Consider the following 21,771-nt stretch of genomic DNA (forward strand, 5'->3'; position numbering starts at 1 on the left):
AGTTTTAAATTTCAGTTATTTCTGATATTGTAAAAAGGTTTCGACAGTTATTATTTTATAGTTGTTTTTTTAAAAAAAGTCTGTGATTCAGATAAAACATAAAGCTTGGGAGGTTGGAAAATAAAATTTATTGGGTCAGGAAAGGGTAATTATATGCCCCAAAACATTGTTCGTGATAACAATCTGTTCATGACCCATAAAAAAAAGTTAAAAAGGGACTTATTAAAGTGAGATGGAAAGGAATTTTCCAGGCACAACAAATATTGCTCCAAGCAAATGCCAAATGAATTTCTCTTTCCTTGGCTTATAGTATCTGAGCAGGAGTTAATCTGTCTGTTACTTTTAGTCTGCTGAAGCAATCTAATAAATGAAAATAAAAGAGAGTGGTCTAGTAATGGACTGTGCTACACACTGATGAGTGCTGTACAAAAAGGGCTTACTGGTTGGTTGCATGCCCTCAGAAGATGGCTAAAGTGGAAATTTGTTTTGCATGTTTGTAATGGGTTTAATATTTCTTGTCTTTTTAATGGGTGAGGATAGTGCAGAGGGAAAGAATGAATCTGGAACTAAAAACAAGAAAAACTAAGTTAAAAAGATACTCACTGTGGCTCGTTTTCTCAGGAAGGCATCGGCTTCATCCACAAATAGCAAGAGGCTACAAATAAGAAGAAAATAAAGATGAGGGGAGTGAGAAGGGAAGCAGTTCCCTAGTTCTGGGTAGAAACTCAAATGTGTTGGAGACACGAGATCTTGGCATGTTTCCCTAGGGATTCTATGGATTAAAAGACATTATTGCATTATTGCTAGGAACCATAAGTTTTTCCTGTGAGAGGACTGGAAGATTTTAAACTATTTGTGACATGAAATTATCCATCCCCACCAGACACCTAAGGAACATTAACAGTTGTTTTTTTAATGTGCCCTTAGTAGGCAATGAGAAAATATCTTTAAAAAAATGTAAACACTTTAAATATTTACTTCACTTCTAGCGTTAAGGACACATCTCTAATATCACCTAATTTTAAGAATCTAACAAAGAGCAATGAAGAATCCTTCATGGCCAACAGTTTTGTCTTATAAGATGAAGAGGTTTAAGTGCCTTGAACTAAATGAGAAAGAAGTCAGTTTCTAGACCCATGGATGACAGCAGGGCACCCTTTGTATAATCAAGTCAGATTAGAACAAGGAAATTCTGGTGTATAAAAGAAGAGGAAAGGAACCAGAAATGCATTAGAAAAATATATGATCGATCACATAGTACGACAGGGATGTGATTAGGGTTTTGATGTTAAAGGATTGCTCTACTGCAAATATGAGTGTCATGGAAATAGGCTTTGAACAATGATCTATGTATATCCCAGTGGAACTACTTGTTGGCTTCAGGAGGGGGCAAGGAAAGAATGGAGGTGGGGGGTGGGGAGGGGGAGAGATCATGAATCATGTAACCAAGGAAAAATATTCTAAATAAAAATTAAAGAAAAAAAAAGAGGAAGAATATCAACAATCTTAAGTTTTCTGGCAACGTCCTCAGATCTAAAGGATGTGAGAATCAGACACCGAACAATGAATGTAGTGACTTAATAACAAAGAAAGATACTGAATTCTTGGTGATCAACAATGTGGCAGTATGGTCTAGAGGGTGGAGTGTTTGTGCCCTTCTTCCTCAAGGACTTGGAGATTAGGCAAGGTTAGGCCAGGCCAGGCCAGCAAAGTAAGAGCTGCTGGGCCTGGTCACTGACTGCACACCTGTATCACCTGAGGACCAGCCCAGTGAAGGCTGGCTCTAAGATTGTTTAGTTTTCAGCTACAATGGCAACTTGGGAAGGCTGTCTGTTAAGACTAGAGGGCCTGGGATCCCTGCTAGTGGCAGGAGTACACACAGCCAGGAAGCCACAAATATGAAGCCATGAAATCAGGGGCCCTAAAGAGTTTCTAAATACAATAGAACTGGGGCAGACGATGGGGGCCACAGTGAATAGTGAAAAGCAAAGTCAGGAAGATCTGAATTCAAATCTGGTCTCAGATACTTCCTAGCTATGTGACCCTGGGGGCAAGCCACTTAACCCTGTTTGCCTAAAAACTCCCAACAGTACTTACTTCTCCAAAGGCCTATACACCTAAAAACTACACCTATCCCTCTCTTCCTAGGATAGAAGGATACTACTAACACTCATATGGTTGGGATGAGATGAGCAGGCAGAGAGAACAGGAAGCTTAACTCTCTTAAGTTTTCAATATCCTTAAGTCATACCTGAAAGGCTCTTGATGAATGCATTGAAGTGGGGCACTTCATAAAGCGAGTCCAAACACCCAGAACTTCAAATTAATGGAACCAATATGTATTTATTACTGGCCAGGGCAAACCTTCTTAGTGAAAGCTGCACCGGACTGAAGTTACAATGCACTTTTTATAGGGCCAAGACACAAAGCAACAATGTTCATCATGAGACATAGCCTTGATGGAGCGAGCAGCCTTATCGCCTAGAGGCTACACGTTGTATATCTTATCAGGCACTAAGGGAGTTATTTTCTCATGGACTCTAACTATTCTGAGCTGACTGACCTTCACAGGAAAGCTCAGTTCTGATTTCTACTTTCCCAGGGAAAAACAGATGTTTTTGGTCAATGACTTAGTTTACCTCACTTCAATCCCTCCTTTTCTTTTGTGTGGGTGAGCCAAACCGACTCACCTTTGGTGGGTATGTGAAGGTAGTGAGACCATAAGGCAATGGACATAGGACATAAGGCAATTTATTCAGCAGGGGCCAACACCAGGCCTCTGGGGGATCAGCAGATCGGGAGCCCCACAGGGAGAAGGGGAGAGGCTTGGAGGTGGAGTGGTAGATGCGCTGGCAATGCAGCCCCCTTTGGAGCCAAGCAGTTTTGTCCTATAAAACAGGCTTTATCAGGGTGCCCTGGGTTCCTGTATATTATTCCATGGACCTCATGAGCCACTGAGAGGTCTGAGGGAAGCCCCTGGATCCCCCTTCTTTGCAGTGGGCAGGTTTATCTGGCTCCACAGGACAGGGGTCGCCCACCCTGCCGATAGACAAGCATATAAATGATCTTTAACCAACATCAGTTCCCCACGTATGCCCCGTAAGAGCCTGCAGGATCCCTCCAGCCCATTCCCAGGACGCTTTATTGTCCCATCTCATGCATCTTAAGTATGCCAGAAGGATACCTATCAGAACCAACCAGAACACACATACATCAACAATTAGCTGCTATTTTTTGGCCCAGAGTCTAGAGATGGTCAATATAGTGAGCACAGAGCTGGCTGCACTGAAGTTTCTTTATGCATATGTGGACAAAGTGATGGGTACCCACAGAAAAAACCTTGTCAAAATGGCTCTGAGCTCCCTCTTCCCAACACTAGGCAGACTCAAAGAGCCAGCTGAAGTGCCCCTGGGAATCTCAGACTTAAGCTGGATCTTCAATGGGATGACCAGTGGGAAAGCCATTTGTGTTTAGAAACAATGGGACACGGGCTGTAAACCGATAGGCCATCTGTCACAGTAATACCTGAAGGGTTCGGGTGAGCACGCCTCCAGACAGGCGTCCCTTTTCCCCATCAGAAATGGCTTGTCCTAGTCAGAGCCACAAGGGCTCATCAACTCACCCTCTTCGGCTGGTATTGGCCCAGTCAAAGACCTTGTGCATGGCAGTCACCCCTTCTCGCCCCATGGGGGCAACATCACCACCAGTCATGATGGCATAGTCCATACCCGAATGCATGGCTAACTTCTATGGGCAAGAAAAAAACAAAGGGGAAATGTTAGGGAGGGAGATGCCACAAAGATGCCCTCTTCAAAATATAAGCATATGTTGATTTAATAGGTGAAAGAATAAGCAAAAACTTCTGTCATACAAATGAAGGGAAATTAGGAATTTTTAAATCACTAGGAACCATTTCTTCACTTTGTAATGAAAAAGACATAACCATCCTTCAAAAGAATGCACATTCTTAAAAAATCACCATCTTAGTCTGCTGACTCAGGTGTCATTTCTTATTTGAAGTTATTTAAAAACAAAATATATTAAAAAAAAAACAAACAAACACTTTAAGGGGCAGTTTGGTGGCTCACTAGATAGATAGCCAGGCCTGGAGATGGGAAGTCTTGGGTTCAAATTTGACCCCAGACCCTTCCTAGTATCAATTCTGAGATAGAAGGTATGAAGGTAAAGGCTTAAAAAACAAAAACGAAATAGCCAATCCACTTCAATTTTGCTTTAATCATAGGGTTTAAATTCTCTCTCTTATGATCTCTATGAGATGGCAAAAATGATTATTAGAATGAATGCCATAGTTCTCTGAGGCCTGATGACTTCCTCAATAGGAATACCCTCATTCCTTCCCCAGGGAAAAATTCTCTGAACTTCCATTACTTTCTTTTTTTAAGAACCCTTACCATCCTGTCTTGGGTATTGGTTCCAAGGCAGGGGGGGCAATGGGGGTTAAGTGACTTGCCCAGGGTCACTCAGCTAGGAATTGCCTGAGGCCACATTTGAACTCAGAACCTCCCATCTCTAGGCCTGGCTCTCAATTCACTGAGCTACCCAGCGGTCCCCACTCCCCCTCCCCATTACTTTCTGAAAGATTAGTCTTGAGGTTGTCCCTAATAAAATGAAAGTTATGATTCATAAGGCCTAAATTTAAGTTTCTGGCAAGCCTTTCAAACTATTTTTGTTAAAAATAGGTGTATATATCTAAAAGACAGTTTTAATGACCATTTCTAAGTAAATAAGCTAAGAAAAGGATTACAAAAGAATAAACAATTACTCATGCATTCAGTCCTCCTCTACCATTATAAGGCTGTTAGGAGCTTTTTAACATGAGGACCACCTAAAGCATCAGATGAATTCAGATAAATGCTGGATGCCTTATTCTACTAAAGTAAAAAGGGTATTTGACCATGAGTCAAATGAGACTAATAGAGCTGGAAATGAGATTCCTCATCGGTATTTCATAAGCAGATTCTCACAGACGGCGCATGACAAGGGATTATTTCCCTTCCATATGCTCAGTGGATGATGTCAGGGACACTGTCCATCAAAATTTGGCTTCCTCCCCGTTCCCCTCTCCACTATGTATGACACCTGAGCCAGCCATCCCACATGCGCGGAGAGCAGCAGCCTCGAGCGTGAACCAGTGGCCAGAGATTAAGGGTCTCTACAATAACGGGTAGTGGGACCCTTGAAAGGCAGTCAATCACAGAGCTGAAAACATCAGCCAAATGATGTGATAGGGAGGACTTAGCACAAGGCCCTCCCCAATACAAGGGACTCAAACTCTCCTCCCTCCCTGCCCCATTCCTTGGCCCCCCCTGTTCTTGGGGCAAAGGCTGAGCTGAATTGTGGCAGCACAGAAATGGGGAGGGAGAGAGACTGATCTCCCACATTGGCCCTGCATGTGCTTGACACCGCAGGCTTTCTGCTGTGCCAGGATTGACAGGTTTTTTTTGTAGTTACCTTGGCAAAAAGTGTTTTCCCTGTGCCAGGGGGTCCATACATGAGGATATTCCTGTATAAGCTTTTGTTCTTTTTGGTGTTCCTTGTTGCTATGGCAATGTCCCTGACCCGCTCCTCCAGTTTAGGCTGCAGAAGGATGAAAAAGAAACTATTCAAGGGACAAGTCACACTTTCTGGATTTCTAAGGCAGTGGAGGGAGGTAGGGAGCTGGTTTGACTTGAATCCAAGCCCAGAGATGCTGGCCTAGAACGAAATAACTTGATGCTTTACCATAGATACTGTCTTCTGCCTACCGACTAACAAGTCCATGGGAAAATGGGCATGTTTCATTATTTTAGTTCCTATATCATCCTTTCTGAAGGTTTGGTGAACAATTCTGGTTTCATGATCCACAAAACAAACTACATTTAAGCAGTATGAATGACCTAGGGGCCTGAAAAACAGGAAGGCCACGCATTGCAGTTTGGTTGGCTAGTGATTAGAGGCCATTTCCAGAAGGGTTTCCTTTCTGTTTTGGGAGTTCTAGAAATACTCATCTTAACTGCTAGACAGCTCACTGCCTGTGGTCAGAGAGCCAATATTGAATAGATTATCATCATTAAAGGTCACATCTGGATAAATGGACAAGCAGAAAAAGATGATTCAATCTCAAAGAAGTAGTTATTGGATTTTTGACTCTGTCTTTGGGAGAAGAGAAGAAAATAATTCAAACCTAGTGAAGTTCGGAATCATTGGTATGAGAAGATCTGGAATATTTATAAAGCAGAAAAAAGGCCTCGATTGGAGCTTCACAAAACAAGGAAACCAGTGCCTGGCCCAAGGAATTACTTACACTGAGAACAACTCCTTCCAGAGCATCCTGAGGCTTACTTGCTAAACGCTTGCCAATCTGGGGAGAGAACCAGGAGTAGGAATGCAGACTTAGGACATTCATGAAAGGCAGTCGATTCAAGAACTGGAGGTTTGTGGGGGGCCTCAACACTGCCTAACTGCTCTCTTTTAATTTTAAAATTTGTTTGTTACATGAAAATTCCCAAGGAATTCCCTCCCTCCCCTCCCCATGTTGGAGAAGGCGTCATTTGACAAACAGCTCTATGTACATATAAAATGATGTCTTGCTTGTTTCTGTTTATTGGTTCTTTCTCTGGAGGTGGACATACTTTCACTCCTCATAAGTTCATATAGGTCTTTCCATCACAATCATATGCCATGACTAGTTTAGCTATTTCCCAACTGCTGGGCATCCCCTCACTTTCCAGTTCTTTGCCACCCCAAAGAGAGTTGCCATAAATATCAGAACATTTAGAGGTTCTTTTTCCCTGCACCTTAGGAAATAAACCTAATAGTGGTATTGCTGGGTCAAAAGGTATACATAGCCTCTGCCTCTCTCAAATCTATGAAACATAACTAAGGGAGTTTTCTTGAAAAGCCAGAGTTAACGACAAGCAGAAAATCTTTTCAGAAACAAATTCTGGGCGGGATTTTGGGAAGAACTGAGACACCAGGGCAACAATATGAATTGTGTTTGGTTACATCCACACTGGTACAACAGCCATCCATATTTTAGAAAGTACAGACATTTTCGGAATACAAAATGAGTGTTGTTAGGGTAGAGGGAGAGTAGGAGGCAGGAAGGCCTATGAAGGGTTTGCTTACCTTGATCGGGTGCTTCAGGGCCTCTAAAACCGTAATTCGGGAAGTTTCTCTTACCAAGGAGGGCTTCCCTAGGTGGGCTTCAATGTAGCGGCCAGCAACTGCTGTCGCATTCTTAGCTGTGTAAACACCGACAGCTAGCAGCGTTAATCCTGCTGCCTGTGAAAAGAACCAGGAGAAGACGAGGTCACCACGATGTGCCAATGCGGGCATCTCCCTGCAGGACCAGCTGGAGTGTCAGTGATACCAACTTCAAGAAAAACTAAGATCACTTCTGACGTTTTAGAGATTTTCATGTGACAAGGTAGGAAATGTGGCATGAATTTCTCTTCAAGTTAGAACCTTATCTGTTCTTTTAGCTGAGTAGACGGGTCAGGGCTAGAGAAAGAAATACAAAAGGAAGAAGAATGGAGAATGGCATCTCAGACTCTACTCTATTAACCAACCCTAATTCTATTTGCTTTTAATAAACTGGGCATTGGCCTGTCTATTTACAAAGCTGTCAGTAATAAGACTGAACAGCCCTCGGGCCCTAAGTCACCCTGCATGCTGACTTCTCAGACATGAGGGCTATGAATGTCTCTCCATCAGGATCTTGTGACCTAAGGCTGCTAAGTAAATTGGGGTTACAGAGAAGCACAATCAGCACCCAGTACAAAACTACAAGGACCAAGGCGTGCTGCGTCCACTCTGCCCTGGGTCAGAAGACAAGTCTAGCCTGGGACTCTCAAGGGCAGGAAAGCCTGAAGTCGACAGGGACGTGCTTGGACTAATTATCATTTAACCTAGGCTGACAGAGACCCTCAATGACAAGTGAGAACGAAACACAGCAGCCTTTATGACCTTCTGAGTCTGTGCTTACAAGGCATGTGGGCACACACAGAAGCGCTGTCACCAACTGGGAGAGAGTTTTTTCCAGAGGCCTGTTAGGCCTCCTCCATTTTATGCTTATGCACAGTACAGCAGAAGAATGTCCCGCTTTGCCAGGATTGTTATAGCCAAGTTTCTTAAAGCAGATAATGATGGAGTAAGAACCAAAACAGTGGAAATAAGGAATTTGTCTCTAGATGAGGAGATGCTATTAGCTCATTCTGAAATGGTTTCCAAAGGACCAGAAAAGGCTCTCCCCTTCCAACCTACTGTCCGATCATGTTTTCCCCAGGCACCAAAACCAAAGCAGTAGAAGAAACTCAATCTTCTGCCTGTTAACATACAACCCACTAAACCACTAAACCATGAACTGATGGACAACCTGAAGAGCCACAGCCTACTTTTCCAGAAGAACGAAGAATCACAAAATCGACAAGAGGAGGGGGGACTCCCTCAGAGACCCAACTCGTCATAACTGGTCCAGGCAGCTCTATTCATGCTTGTCCCACGGGAACACACACTAACAGTTAAAAATAAGTCAGCATCAGAACGTTTCTCGACTTCTGTAATTCTACCAGGGGAGTTCAGTGAATATATTTCCTAGCATCTTCAGGCCTGGCCGACCACCTTAATAACATTCCCTCCTCCCCAAAGTCCCCAACCAAATAGACTATGGCACATTTCTGGGAACATCACCTTAATGTTTTCTGTAGGCATATTTAAAATGTTGAGGGGTTGCAGACAAAAATCTCATTTCTCATACTAATGATGTACTCATTCCATCCTGCTACCCCAAATTTGATAGCACTCACACCTCCCATGTTAGCAGGGGCTCAAGCATCAACCACTGTGTTTCCCAGTACATTTACTCAGTAGAATCAGTAGGGAATCAAAGGGTATTAACCGCCTCTAGGCTTAAGGTGCACAATTATAGAGCTGACATTTCTGATATCATGAAAGGCCTATGAGCCACTGAGGCATTTATTTCAAGATCTCAAGAACGTGTCCTTTTATCTAGAGATAACCCCCCTCCCCCCATCCTTTACACACTTAGGAGATAGCTGTGAGAGCCGTTGAAGCCAGAAATTCATCACCCTGCAGCCAACCTCAAAAAGCCCTGGCTCTCTTAAAGCTGCTCAAGACCACATTCACTTTCTGGCTGCTCCATCACACTGAGCTCAAAGTACACTTGACACCCCCCCCCTTTTGAAAAAGAATCATTCCCTATCCTTGCCCTCCCAATCTTACTCATATCAAGGCCATTTTTTTGTACCCAAGTGCAAGACGACATCTTCCCTGCTGATTTCCCTCCCGGCAGCCTTAGCCTGGTGCTAGATTAAACCTGTTGAGATTCTTTTGGGGCCTATATGCCTGCCTGTCATCCAGTGGGTAAGCCATTCCTGCCAGCTTTGTATTCTGAGAAGATGTTCTTGGAACTTGGTGAAGCACGGTCACTCAGAGCTGAACAGCAGATATAAATTCAAAGCCTTTTGGGGATAGCCAAAACCTGTGGTTCTGACATACTCAAGAGCAGAGGGCAATGCAGGATGTTAAAAATATCCACACACAATCACCCCAAAAGTAAATTTCTCATGGCTGGCAGCCTTAAAATTCTCCATCTGATGTTAGCATTTGGTCACTATAAATGCAATAAGTATCCGAACCAAGAAAGTACTACAAATGAAAAGCAGAAAGAAGGAGAAAACCTTGAGGAATCTCACATCCTAGTCTCTTTTTACAAGGCACAAAAGCATGAGTTTGTTGAGTACGACATCTTAGCTAAAAACTGAACCGGACTGTCTAGAACACTCAAGAGAAACAACTTCAAAGTTCAGGTCCAATTGTGCTTTTGGGTGTTCATTTGGAGCATTTAAGTTGTTAGACCTGTAAAAAGTAGAACTGAGAGAGGCGGGAGAGGGAAGGAAGGAGAATGAGGAGGAGGAGAAAGAGAAAGAGAGATCCAGCTAATTCTTTACAGAAGAAGGAGTGGGAGTTTGAAGAGGAGGGTGTGGATGTGGGAACGAAGAGCTCTTTCCTTAAAGGAGGCCTGACATCTCTGTCACTTGTCTTTTCCCTGGCTTGGCTGGCTGCCAAAAGCTACCTTTTCCCTTTCTGCTATGAGGGGCCGCTGAGTCATGAATTTTCTCACTAGCTTAGTAACCAGAAAATTTTTTTTTTAACTCTTAAAAAAAGTGTCAATGTGATAAGCTATAAGGAAGAAATGGCAGCATCTTTTCTTGTGAGCTACATAGCCAACCCTGAACTGATAAAATCAAAACCAGAATTAATTTTATAATCTTTACAAGGCCCAAGAACCACGATTATTTCTGAGTGACTACAAGTTGGACAAGACATTTAAACGCTTTAGATGTCAATAAAATTAATGCATTTTGTATTTAATTCAAAGGGCATAATTAACGAGAATCAAATGATCTCAGTTTATTATTAGCAGCAGGGAAGACAAACAGATATTACAAAAACAAGGTTCTGTTTTTATGGCAAGAAAAAAATCACTTGCTAATAAGACCATATCCATTAATTACAGGTATTAGCATGTCAAAGTGGGTCTGATTCATGGTCTCAATAGAATTCAAGTAAAATATTCCAAGCAGTTTGTTGGTAAATGTTTAACAGCCAGCACTCAAAAAAAAAAGGGTGGTGGTGCTGCCACAGTCCATTTCAATTGAATCTGCATTACAGACACCTTCTCCTTCACTTTCTTGGGTCTAGACAGCTAATCAAATAATAAATCAAGCGCTGACTTGTGGAAGTTCTCCATTTCTGAAGTGTAAAATTTCAGAAAAAAAAAAAAGATTTAATAACCGGCTCTCTGACAGCAGAAGCCAGCTCTGCATCCCTGAAAGACTTCTGGGGGAAATGTGCATTATCTCTGAGCAGAGAAAATGAGTGACTCCATCACGGTAGAAGTTTCTGCACAAAGTCAGCAAGAGTACAGAGTATTTGCTTTAAATGTTATAAACAGGTGAGTTAAGGTACCAATTCTCCTGTTGAATATATGTAGAAAATGTATTCCTAGGGGCAGCTAGGTGGCTCAGTGGATAGACAAGCTATAAGGAAGACGTGGAGATGAGAGGTCCTGGGTTCAAATCTGACCTCAGATACTTCCCAGCTGTGTAATCTTGGGCAAGTCACTGAACCCCAACTGTCTAGCCTTTGCTGCTCGTCTGCCTTAGATATTTAATATTGATTCTAAGACAGATGGTAAGGGTTTATTAAAAAGAAAATACATTATTAGCAAGTCACTAAATGGGGGTTCTACTTATACTTTTCCAGAACACATTCTCTAGCTAAAAGGAAAAGCTTCCTTCCCTAATACAGTCACATCGTAGTGGTGAGCCTCTGCCTTAAAAGCCAAGCCGGCAGGAATCCTTTAAAATGGTGGAGCCCACGGCCTCCCAAGGTGTGAAGGACATGCAGGCTGAAGTCTATCTTTCTAATCTTCTGACATCATATACTTGGTAATCCAATGCTGCTGGTCTTGCTCTTCCTCACAACCCACATCCCACCTCAGCCACGTTTGGAATGCTTTTCCTTCTTGTCACACCAAATGGTTTCCTTCAGACTTGGCTTAATGCTCCCATTCTGCAGGAGCCTTTGGTATCCATCGGTCCCTTCTTGTCTTCCCACTGGTGGAGGTTAGTGCCTTCCCTGAGATGGGTTGCCTACAGACAGTTTGCACACAACTTGTCTGCATTGTCTCCCCCGTTAGAATGTGAATTCCTGGGCTTTTTTCCTTTTCTTTCTCAATGCTTGCTGCCTGGCTGATCAATGGAACATGGATCCCAGATAAACAAAATGAGGAGCTCTGCCTTCTGTCCTACTAACACTAAGAGCAATAAAAAAGGGAAAATGGGAAGCTTTCAGTTTAGCGTAAGAGGGGCAGGGGTTCTTTCACAAGGGGTAAAGGAGAGATCTCCGGCAAGATTATCCTTCTCAGTAAAGGCTTAAATGAAAAGCAAGTTCTTCAAATTCATCACACTTCCCTGCTGATGTTCTTACTAGAACTAATTACTGGGCATTGCTACATACAGATCTGCTTCCGGAAGGAAGGCCTCAAGTCTAAGTTCCTATTAAGTGAAATGCACAAAAAGAAAAGGTCCCCCAACATCAAAGAGATCCCTGTATGTCGTCTCTGGACAGCACCATCACCAAGTTTCTCATTTCAATCTATTTTAATTGTGAGGTAGGAGAGGGGCCCACCATCACCTTCAGATGGCAAAGGGCCAGCCAAGAAGGGAGTCACTCCATTAGCACCGAAGAGTTTGGGTTTTTTGAGGAAATGGAAAACAATTTTTATTGACATGGCTGTTAAAATTTAACATTAACACAGAGAAAAGACTGGTTCCACAGAGCTGGAGGACCTTGGTACCTACTGGATATCTCTGCAGGACTCTCTACTTGAGGGCCTACAAACTCACACAAGCTTTTATAATGAAAAAAGGACCTTCAAAAGGTACCCCCACCCCCACCCCATGTGGCACAAGAATTTCTTATGAGCAAATTAAAAATCCCAGAGACGGTGGTGAGCAGAGCTGCCCAAATCGGTATCGGTTGGAAGGGACCTCTGCCAGCAGTCATTAGAGCCTAGCAGAACTCCCCCTAGAGCCACCTGACAGACTAGAGAGGGGGACACCCACTGCCTCATCCCGAACTGGTTCCCTGGCCAGACCCAGCACTCAAGAGGGCGGGCACAGCCTTTGCTCCTCACATGGATGTGTCAGTGAGTCCCCCGCCTTCTAGAACAGGCACTCCCCTATTGCTGGCCCCATTGCTTCATCTTCACATTAGTCTCTGGCTCAAGCTTTTCATCAAAGGAGAGCTCAAGAAATCTCGAAGACTGAGGCCAGCATGGCTGGAGCCAACACATGGCCCTTAGTGCGCTAACCCTGAACACACCAGCAAGGCGGCTCTGGTTCCTTCTCCCTCTGGTCAATGGGAAATGGCTACTGGATGTTCCTGAGTGACCACTGGCCAGGGTTTGTCACCAGAAGCTGTCGGATTAGCCTTGTCCTTGTAGGGCTGTGGTGGTGAACCAGAGGGCAGGTGTGCCGTCGCCTGTGGGTGGCACTGTTCGCCCCCTTCCCCCTCTCTGCCCCACCTGAGGACATTTTTTGCCATTTCACCCGTCCCTCTGCCCAGCAGCGCAATAGGAGCACTCCCTCCCACCTGTATGGGGTAAGGTGGCAGTGGGGGGAGGTTAGCCATCACCGTGGGGGGGGGAAGGGGGGAATTTCACACACATAGCCCTGGACTGTGTCCACGAAAGGGCCCTTGAAAGGGCGGATCACAGCCTCTAGGAAGACCACAGGGACCTGGCTCCACAATGGCTCCAGAAAAGCCAGAGACCATAATTTTCTTCAAGACAGACTTGCTGGGGGCAGCTGAATAGCTCAGGGGATGGAGAGCCAGGCCTGGAGACAGGAGGTCCTGGATTCAAATCTAGCCTCAGATACTTCCTAGCTATGCGACCCCAGCAAGTCATTTAACGCCCCCACTGCCTACTTCACTGCTCTACTGCCTTAGAACTAATATATAGTATCAATTCTAAGACAAGAAGGTTAAAAAATAAACAAACTTGCAAACTACTATTCATAAAGTAATCAAGGTCACAGAACTAGCTTTGGAGAGGACCTCAGAAGCCAGTGAGTCCAAGACTCCCATTTTACAAGGAAACTGAGGCCCAGTTCAGCCCGTTACCATGCAGAGAAAGGGGGATGGGCAAGTTCTTAGAATTCTAGTGATATATGTGGGCCTTTGGGATGGATAGGAGGAGGTGCTTAATATCCACCAGTGGTGATATTGTATATAATCATTACATGCATAATTGCAACATGTTTTATTCATTGTTTCAGAAGAAATGGGCAATGAATGAAGGCCATACAAGGGTTGATGGAGACATCCATAAAGCCCATATAGAATGATAGGAAGGAAAAAGGAGAACTTAAGTATATAATACGCTAATGATATTGTTGTTGTTCAATTGTATCTAACTTTCCATGACCCCATTTGGAGTTTTCTTGGCAAAGATACTGGTAGTGGCTAGACATTCTCCTTTTAACAGCTCATTTACAGATAAGGAAACTAAGGTTTAAGGAAACAGGATTAAGTGACTTGCTCAGGGTCACACAGCTCGGAAGTGTCTGAGGTCACACTGGAACCCAGGACCTCCTGTTTCTAGGCCTGGCTCTCAATTCACTGAGCCACCCAGCTGCCCCCATGCTTGGCTATTTAAATGCTGGTAGACTCTATCTCTTCACCTCTCCACACCATGGTTTTCCTAGGGAAGCATCTGTCCCTTCCTAGCTGCAAGAGGATCAATGGACTGTCTGTGATAAGGAAAGCACGAATTTCTGGCTTTTATAACAAGTATAAAATCACTTAACAGTCCAAGCCTTGATCAAGTATATTAAAACAATCTTGCTGAAATACAAGTGGAAGATGGATGAGCACGATTCTGCTTGTCCCCAGAAGGCAAAATTAGGGCCAAAGCAATAAATTTAAGCTTACTGTCTAATGATGAGAGTTATATCAAAGTGGAATGGGGATTCTTTGGGAGGTAATGAGTTATCTCTTGCCACTTGTCAGGTTGCTGCAGAGGGAATTCTGCTAGGGCTCTGGATTCGATATGGTAGCTGCCAAGGTCCCTTCCAACTGAAACTGTTTGATCTTCACAAATGCCTTATTTTTAATGTGAGGGGTCTAACATAAGAACAAGGTTGTACATGTTGTACACAAGCAGGATTAGAATTCTTGTACTGCTGTTAAGCAAATACTATGGAACGACTTGGAAAAGGTCTATGGATGTAAGTGGTAAAGTAAGGCATTCCCCCTCTCTTGGAGCCCTCCATTTCTGTCCCTTTTTGCCACTACCCTCTTCCCGGTGAAAATCTCTCTGCGATTTTAGAGGGGAGAAGGAGGCTGTGATATGAGCCTGGCATCATGGGCAACAAAAAACGGAAGGGTGGCTCCTTAATTGGACTACAAAGGCCTTTTAAGATAACCTACAAGCCTCAGGCTGGCTCCAAACAAGATGCACACTGAGGCATAAAACCCAAAGAAGAATTTCACAATGGGTAATCACCACGGGCCCCTGCTCACCTGGGCTTATACTCAGCCGGATGGGGCCCTCTGATCCTCTATGGACATCTTTGTCACTCTCAGCAGCATTGTTCATAAGCCTGGGTCCTCCCTCCTAAAGCACAAAGCTGACCATAGGACTAGTTCTAAACAGGCTGTCAGGGAATCTGCAGTTTATAGGCAGACACTGACCATTCAGAAACTTCCTGAGCCTCCCCCCCTGGTGTTCAGCAAGAAGCCTGAGGCTTCACAGTCTTTAGGTATTGGTGGGACCTGAGCTAAGCCCCCTTCAGTGATGGAAGATCACACTTCAGACAAAATGCTAGAATCGTAGAGTTCCCAATTAAGGCTCAGCACTGAGCACCCTCAAGTACGTGTTGCCTTACCTCAGAGGAAACACCAGAAGTGTTGCAGTTGGAGAAGGGGGGGTGGGGGTGTCCCCATTTCCCTTCTGAAGCAAAAGGCCAACTTTATTACTCACCTCAGACCAAAAGGAATCCGTTTGGCCCAGTGCTTGGGGTGTTTTTCTGATATCTCTATAGAGATCCCAAAAGGCAAAACAAGGGACTCATGTTTTAAAGAAAAAAGGAGTTGACGAGTGAGGGTAATGGGGACAGGTAAGAAATGATTTATACTAAATGACCTTGAATACTAGAAAGGTTGCTATTTACTTCTACAAGTTGAAAAGAAGCCCTAGAGAAGGTGGGAGGGCTTGGGGGCATCAAGGCAACGGGTTAAGATCGAGGCCTGGAGAGGGGAGGTCCTGGGTTCAAATCTGGCCTCAGACACTTCCTTTCCTACTTGCCCACTGACTAGTTATTACTGTCCTTTTGCCTTAGAATCAATACTTGTATTGATTTTGAAATAGAAGATAAAGAGTTTGGTTTTTCAAAAGGTCTATAAAGGAGATTTAAGGCAGAAAATTGCCACCACAGTTTCTGCTTTCTGGTTCTTGACTACTTTTGTGTCACGGGCCCCTTGGGCAATCTGGTGAAGTCTTCTCAGAAGAATGCTTTTAAATGTTTAACATAAAACACAAAGAATTCCAAAAGAGATCAATTTTACTGAAATATAGCTGTGATGAAATAAGTTCACAGAGTCCAGGCAGAGAATCCCTGGTATGGAAAGTAATTCTTTCAAAAGCCATGTCAGCATCATCATAGACTCTTGGCCTCTACGACCACCCTTTCCATTTTGTCCTGGGAGCTTTACACTTTCTGATTTCAAGACAAGACCTGGAAATTACCTGGAAGGCAGCAAGTTACTTCCACTGAGAGAGTCTGTGGGCTTGGACATGCCCAATTCAGCTCCCAAGACCATGAAGCAATGAAGCTCCTGCTCACTGTGAACTCCCATAGGCCTAGCATGTGGCCATGACATTTAGTAGCACTGTCATTCCAAAAAGTAAGGACCTGTTAGATTTTAAGCCTTAAGAGAAACCACTGCAGTTAAACTGAGGTATATGAGTAGGTAGTTCTTGGGATTTTCTCCCTCAGTATACTCTGAATTTCTAGAAGCACCTGCTAGGGCATTTTTGTTCTTTCCTTGTTGGATCCAAATGAAGGATCAGTTTCTCTTCCCCCTAATTTTTTATGGAGCAAAAAAACAATCAGAAAGCATCTGGTGCATTTCCATTAACTAAGAAGTTAAAGAATTTGCCCATGGTCCTCTAACTAAATTTGTGTCAGAGGATCAAAGCCTTCCTGACTCCATGGGCTGGCCTTCCTAGCCACATTCTCTTTTGGTAGAGTGGAAAGATTAAAAAAAGAAAAAAATCCTTACCTTCTGTCACAGTAACAACTCTTGGACAGAAGGGCTAGGCAATTTAGGTTAAATGACTTCCTAGAATCACACAGCCAGGAAATGTCTGAGGCCAAATTTGATCTCAGGACAGGCACTCTATCCACTGAGCCATCTAGCTGCCCCCAGCTATCAGATTTTACTCCCAAGATGACCACCCTGCAGGCAATAAGGAGAAAATTCCTTATTTGGTCCCCAGACTCCTCCTACATGCTATACAGAAGGCAGAGCAGGTATTTTTGGTTGAAGGGGAGCTCTAGCTGGCTGATTCTATAGCTACTAAACTAGAACTAGTAATAGAAGGCAGCTGTTCGACAGTTGATACTGAGAAGGAAGCTTAAGTGACTTGGATTCGTTCCCTTTTCAGCCCCATTGCATTTCCCTGGAGGGCTTCACAGCATATTCCCTTTAAGTCATCAAAGGCAGTAGGCTATTACTAGAAGTAAGAGAACCCCCCAAAGGTAAGGAGAGCAGTACCTCAGGAGGTAGGGATCCTTTTCAGGAGAGGCATTTAGTCACAAATTTTTTTAAAAGCATCTACAGAGAAAGTGTTTAGCCTCCATGGCACTGAAAGACAAGTAAAACTGCTTTGCCAGTGGGGAAAGCCTAAAAACTGGAGGGAGAAAAGAGTTCCAGAGACAGAAAGGTGACCAGGCCCCTGGAATCACAGAAGACCTAGAAGGGACCTTAGTGGTAGTCTATCCCAAGCCCTGATGAATGAGTGAAGTGCTTAAAACGAGAAGCACTTCAATTCCAGCCAACACAAGTGATATAAACCAGTAGATATTGCCCAGGTAGCCAGCTAGGAAGGAGCAGATCTGGGACTCCAAATCCCACCTCTTTTATACTCTCCCTTTCATTGCCCTGGCTCGGGAAGAGGACTTGAAGGACAAGTAAATGACAAGGATTCTTTCTGGCATCTTCTTCTTGAGTCCGGAACCACGATAAGAAAGCATGAAGCTAAGCATGGCCCATGGGGATGCCTCAGTCTGGTATGGGGAGCACCCCAAGTCCTTTGGCTCTAAGCATGGGCCTGGCAACAGGTTGAGCCAGTTTTCCTCAAGAAGAAACAAAGAAGGTTGTTAACGAAACGCTGGGCTAGTGTTGATGAATTCTTTAGCCATAGAAAGTCACAGTCCAGTAAAACTACCAAGAGGCCCTCAGCCCTGCCCATGTAGGTCTTTAGAAGGCTTGAAAGGGGGTGGTGGGTTCTGGGAATCAGTTTTTATACTAGCTAAACTTTAACTCAGTGATTAGTCCCTTAAAAGAAAAAACAAAACAAAACAACCTTTACCTTCCATCTTATAATCAATACTGAGAATTGGTTCCAAGGCAGAAGCGTGGTTAAGGACTAGGCAGTGGAGGTTAAGTGACTTGTCCAGGGTCACACAGCTAGGGAGTGCCTGACCTCCCATCTACAGGCCTGGGCACTCTTATCCACTGGGCCACTTAGCTGCCCCATTATTAGTACTCTAAAAGGGATATCCTTGGTTGACAAATGAATGCAGAACTATAGGAACAGAATAGTATCAATCTCACTGTTTCAAACAAGATAGAAGTTGTTCTAGCCAAAGGAAGAATGAATGGCCCAAAGGCTCCAAGAAACATTTCATAGGCTATCTGGTCATCTAATCTCACCATAGTGATGCTCATAAGAAATCTTTACAAAAAGGCCATTGACAAAATAACAGCAATTCTTCATCAATATTTTTCACAGAAGACAAAGAGGTACAGAAACTCTACTAAGAATGCAAAAAAGACCCTTCCAAGTCCAAAGCACCATACTAGATGAACACACTGTGCTCTGTGGATAGTGCAAGGCCTGGAGATGGAAGGCCCTGGGTTCAGATCTGGCCTCAAACACTTCCTAGCTGTGTGATTCTGGACAAATCATTAACCCGTATTGCTAGTCCTCACTGGTTTTCTGTCTTAGGATTGATACTAAGACAGAAGGCAGAGCTTAAAAAATAAATAAAAAAGAAGAAGAAACACATATCTCTAGGACTAGAAGGTGCTGGATGTGGGGCCCTTCCCTCCAGAGAACACAGTACACAGCATAAGACCGAGGGCACTGGCTTATGTGAACTTGGAAATTACTCCACCCTACTTATATACTTTAGGGGAAGATAAAGTTGTAATCTCCTAAAGGATCAATGAAGTTACTTAGTTCTCAACTTATAGTGAAGTTAGAACTTTAAGCTAAGCCTATTTTTAGTATCTTAATACAAAAAGATGTTAAGTACCTATAAAGGTTAAATTAATCACAAAAAGTAACAAAAGGTGAACTTAACAAAGAAGTGTGAAGTAGCTCAAAAGATATAATCTAACCAGAGAAGGTGAGAACTAAAGAGTGGACAGTCCTGGAGAAAAGCGTCTGCTGTGATTGGTAGACGTGAAAATTTAGAGGAGACACAAGAGTGAAAGGTCTATAAAAGAGGATGAATCAGATTGGGACATTCACTTATTTGGAGAATATACATTTGTCTGGACATTCCGAGCACTGACTCAGAGGAGTGACTGGAAGACCAACACCCAGACTTCTTTAAAGCTGACTTAATAACCCTGCCTTTCTGGAGGCGTGAAGCCTCCAAGAAGGGCCCAAACTTCTTGAGACTCTCTCCCCCTGGCTGGGACTTAGAAATTCTAACTAGAAACCAGAATTTTCCCTCTCACTTCTCCTTAATTCCTTCTCTCTATATTAATTAAAAATCACCATAATTTCCAGCTGACTTGGGTATTTTATTATTTGGGATTTTCCTTGGTGACCAATTAATTTAGGTTTTTAAGTCACAACGCTAAAATTATCTGTTACACTTAATCCTGGTGTCAAAGACATTTCTGAATCAGCTGCCCTCAACTGGGCAGCCCACTAATTTCTTCAACCATATCCAAATTCATTAGGAGGCAGAAGCCTAAAAGTGAGAAAAAGAGAAGGTGTACAACTGAAAACCTCAACCTGGCCTCTTGAACACACCTAGTAATGATTCTAAGCAGAAGATAAAAGGTTAAGGGAAAACAACAACACAAAAACAAGTAGCTGATGGCCAGAAATGACAGAGAAGACTGACAACCAAAGCAATATTTTCTAGAGAAGTTTAAGCAATGCAAATCAGTCACCAGACCAAGAGATCAAAAGAGCCTTAAAAGTGAACACTTAGCTTACTTGCCAGAGAAGTAGCAGCCCAGGGCAATACCCATTTAGAATGTAAACTCATTGATAAAATCTTACTGGTAAGGCTGGTGGAAGATTATCAAAGCATCACTTCCTAACACAGAGAAGCATTAAGGGTAAAATCAGTTTAAAGAAAATCTGCTGAGAGATCCAGCATGAGCCAGTCTATCTCAAGAGCATTAAAAGATGAAACTTAGAGAATTCTATTTATAATTTTCTACACTATTAAAGACAGTGGAACCTCTCTAATTGGGACTCTAATATCACAGTCTTGAAAGTGCTCATAAAAGGGCAGATACGCCATGGGTGAGAGTAAAGACTAGATTGGACCAAATATCTAGATCCAAGAACTGGGTTGTGAAGCTATGGAGAAATTAATTCACATGAATTTGAATCTGAGAGAGAAGATACCAAAGGCACAGGGGAAAAAGCAACTGTGCGAAGCTTAACAATGTTGACCTACACACCGTTACCTCTTCATCTATATAAACATTTTTATGAAAATCATTAACATGGGCACTGAAGGCATCTTGTTCAGTGAAGTTATCAGCAGAGAACATGGAGGCTTTCACAAGTGATGGTCCATTGCAAACCTTGTCTTCATCATGACACAAGTGATTCAGAATAAGGGAATTCCAGATCTCACTGTGCTTCCTGTTAACTGACCTTAAAAAGCATCCAGTGGGGCAGCTGGGTAACTCAGTGGATTGAGAGCTAGGCCTAGAGGGAGGTCCTTGTTTCAAATCTGGCCTCAGACACTTCCCAACTGGATGACCCTGGGCAAGTCACTTAACCCCCACTGCCTAGCCCTTACCACTCTTCTGCCTTGTAACCAATACATAGTATTGATTCTAAGATAGAAGGTAAGGGTTAAAAAAAAAAGCATCTTGGTAAAACAAGACATCACCTTAAGGTACTCCCCAGAGAAATTTTTCCAATGCATAAACCAAAATTATGCCAATTTCTTTGAAAGCTCTAACAGAGAATCTCGTTTGTTGACTCTGATCATCATCAGAAGCAGCATAAAAAAAGATTTCCAGAATTTCAGTGAAGAGTACAAGTAGGGGCCTGCTTTCCTGAGAGGGGGAGGTCCTAGAATGTTCTGCCTCAACCACTGCAGAACCTTTTGAATGACATCCATAACAACCCCAGGAAAAATCCAAGTGGCTCTAGAATGCCCCTCGGGAAGAATACACCCCACAAGTGGCCAAACCTTGACCAGACTGCACACAGCCAACCCAAGTTCTAAACCAAACAGGATGAGAATGAGCTGCAAGGGGAATTTTGAGTTCTTGAATAGACCCAAACTCTTCCCCGAAACTAAGCCTTTCTTTTCAATACCAATCTGGTACTGTGATATTCCAAAAGGGGAGATGCCATGTTGTCATTCCCCTGCTCAATAAAGGCCAAAGGCTCCCTAGTTCCTCTACGACCAACCAAAACTCCATCACGACCTTGCTTTGACCTGTCTTTGCAGGCTAACGCTCCATTACTCCCCTTCTCGAACACCACAGCCTCTACATGCTGCCTGCCATGCCTGGAACAAGCTTTGCCTCACCTCTGTCCCTTAGGATCCCCTTCCCACATTTCCTTCCATGCTCAAAGGGCTCTCTCTATATGAAGCCTTTCCTGATACCCTCAGCTGCTAATGCAAATTTCCCCTCCTTTTAATCTTATACACACCTAAGAGCAGGATATATACCTCA

General features: G+C 43.4%; 1 protein-coding gene across 1 annotated transcript in view; it reads right to left on the reverse strand.

Annotated features, from left to right (window-relative positions):
- LOC100011951 (ATPase family AAA domain containing 3A) overlaps window positions 1–21,771 on the reverse strand; it is a 67,379-nt gene that overhangs the window by 17,106 nt on the left and 28,502 nt on the right. Inside the window, exons 8-12 of the mRNA XM_056796033.1 lie at window positions 7,129–7,284; window positions 6,305–6,361; window positions 5,473–5,598; window positions 3,623–3,747; window positions 604–655 (exon numbers count right to left, since the gene is read on the reverse strand). Coding sequence (XP_056652011.1) covers window positions 604–655; window positions 3,623–3,747; window positions 5,473–5,598; window positions 6,305–6,361; window positions 7,129–7,284 — 516 coding nt within the window. The remainder of the gene's footprint in view (window positions 1–603; window positions 656–3,622; window positions 3,748–5,472; window positions 5,599–6,304; window positions 6,362–7,128; window positions 7,285–21,771) is intronic.

Source organism: Monodelphis domestica, chromosome 4 (assembly GCF_027887165.1).
Source record: "Monodelphis domestica isolate mMonDom1 chromosome 4, mMonDom1.pri, whole genome shotgun sequence".
NCBI lineage: Eukaryota > Metazoa > Chordata > Mammalia > Didelphimorphia > Didelphidae > Monodelphis > Monodelphis domestica.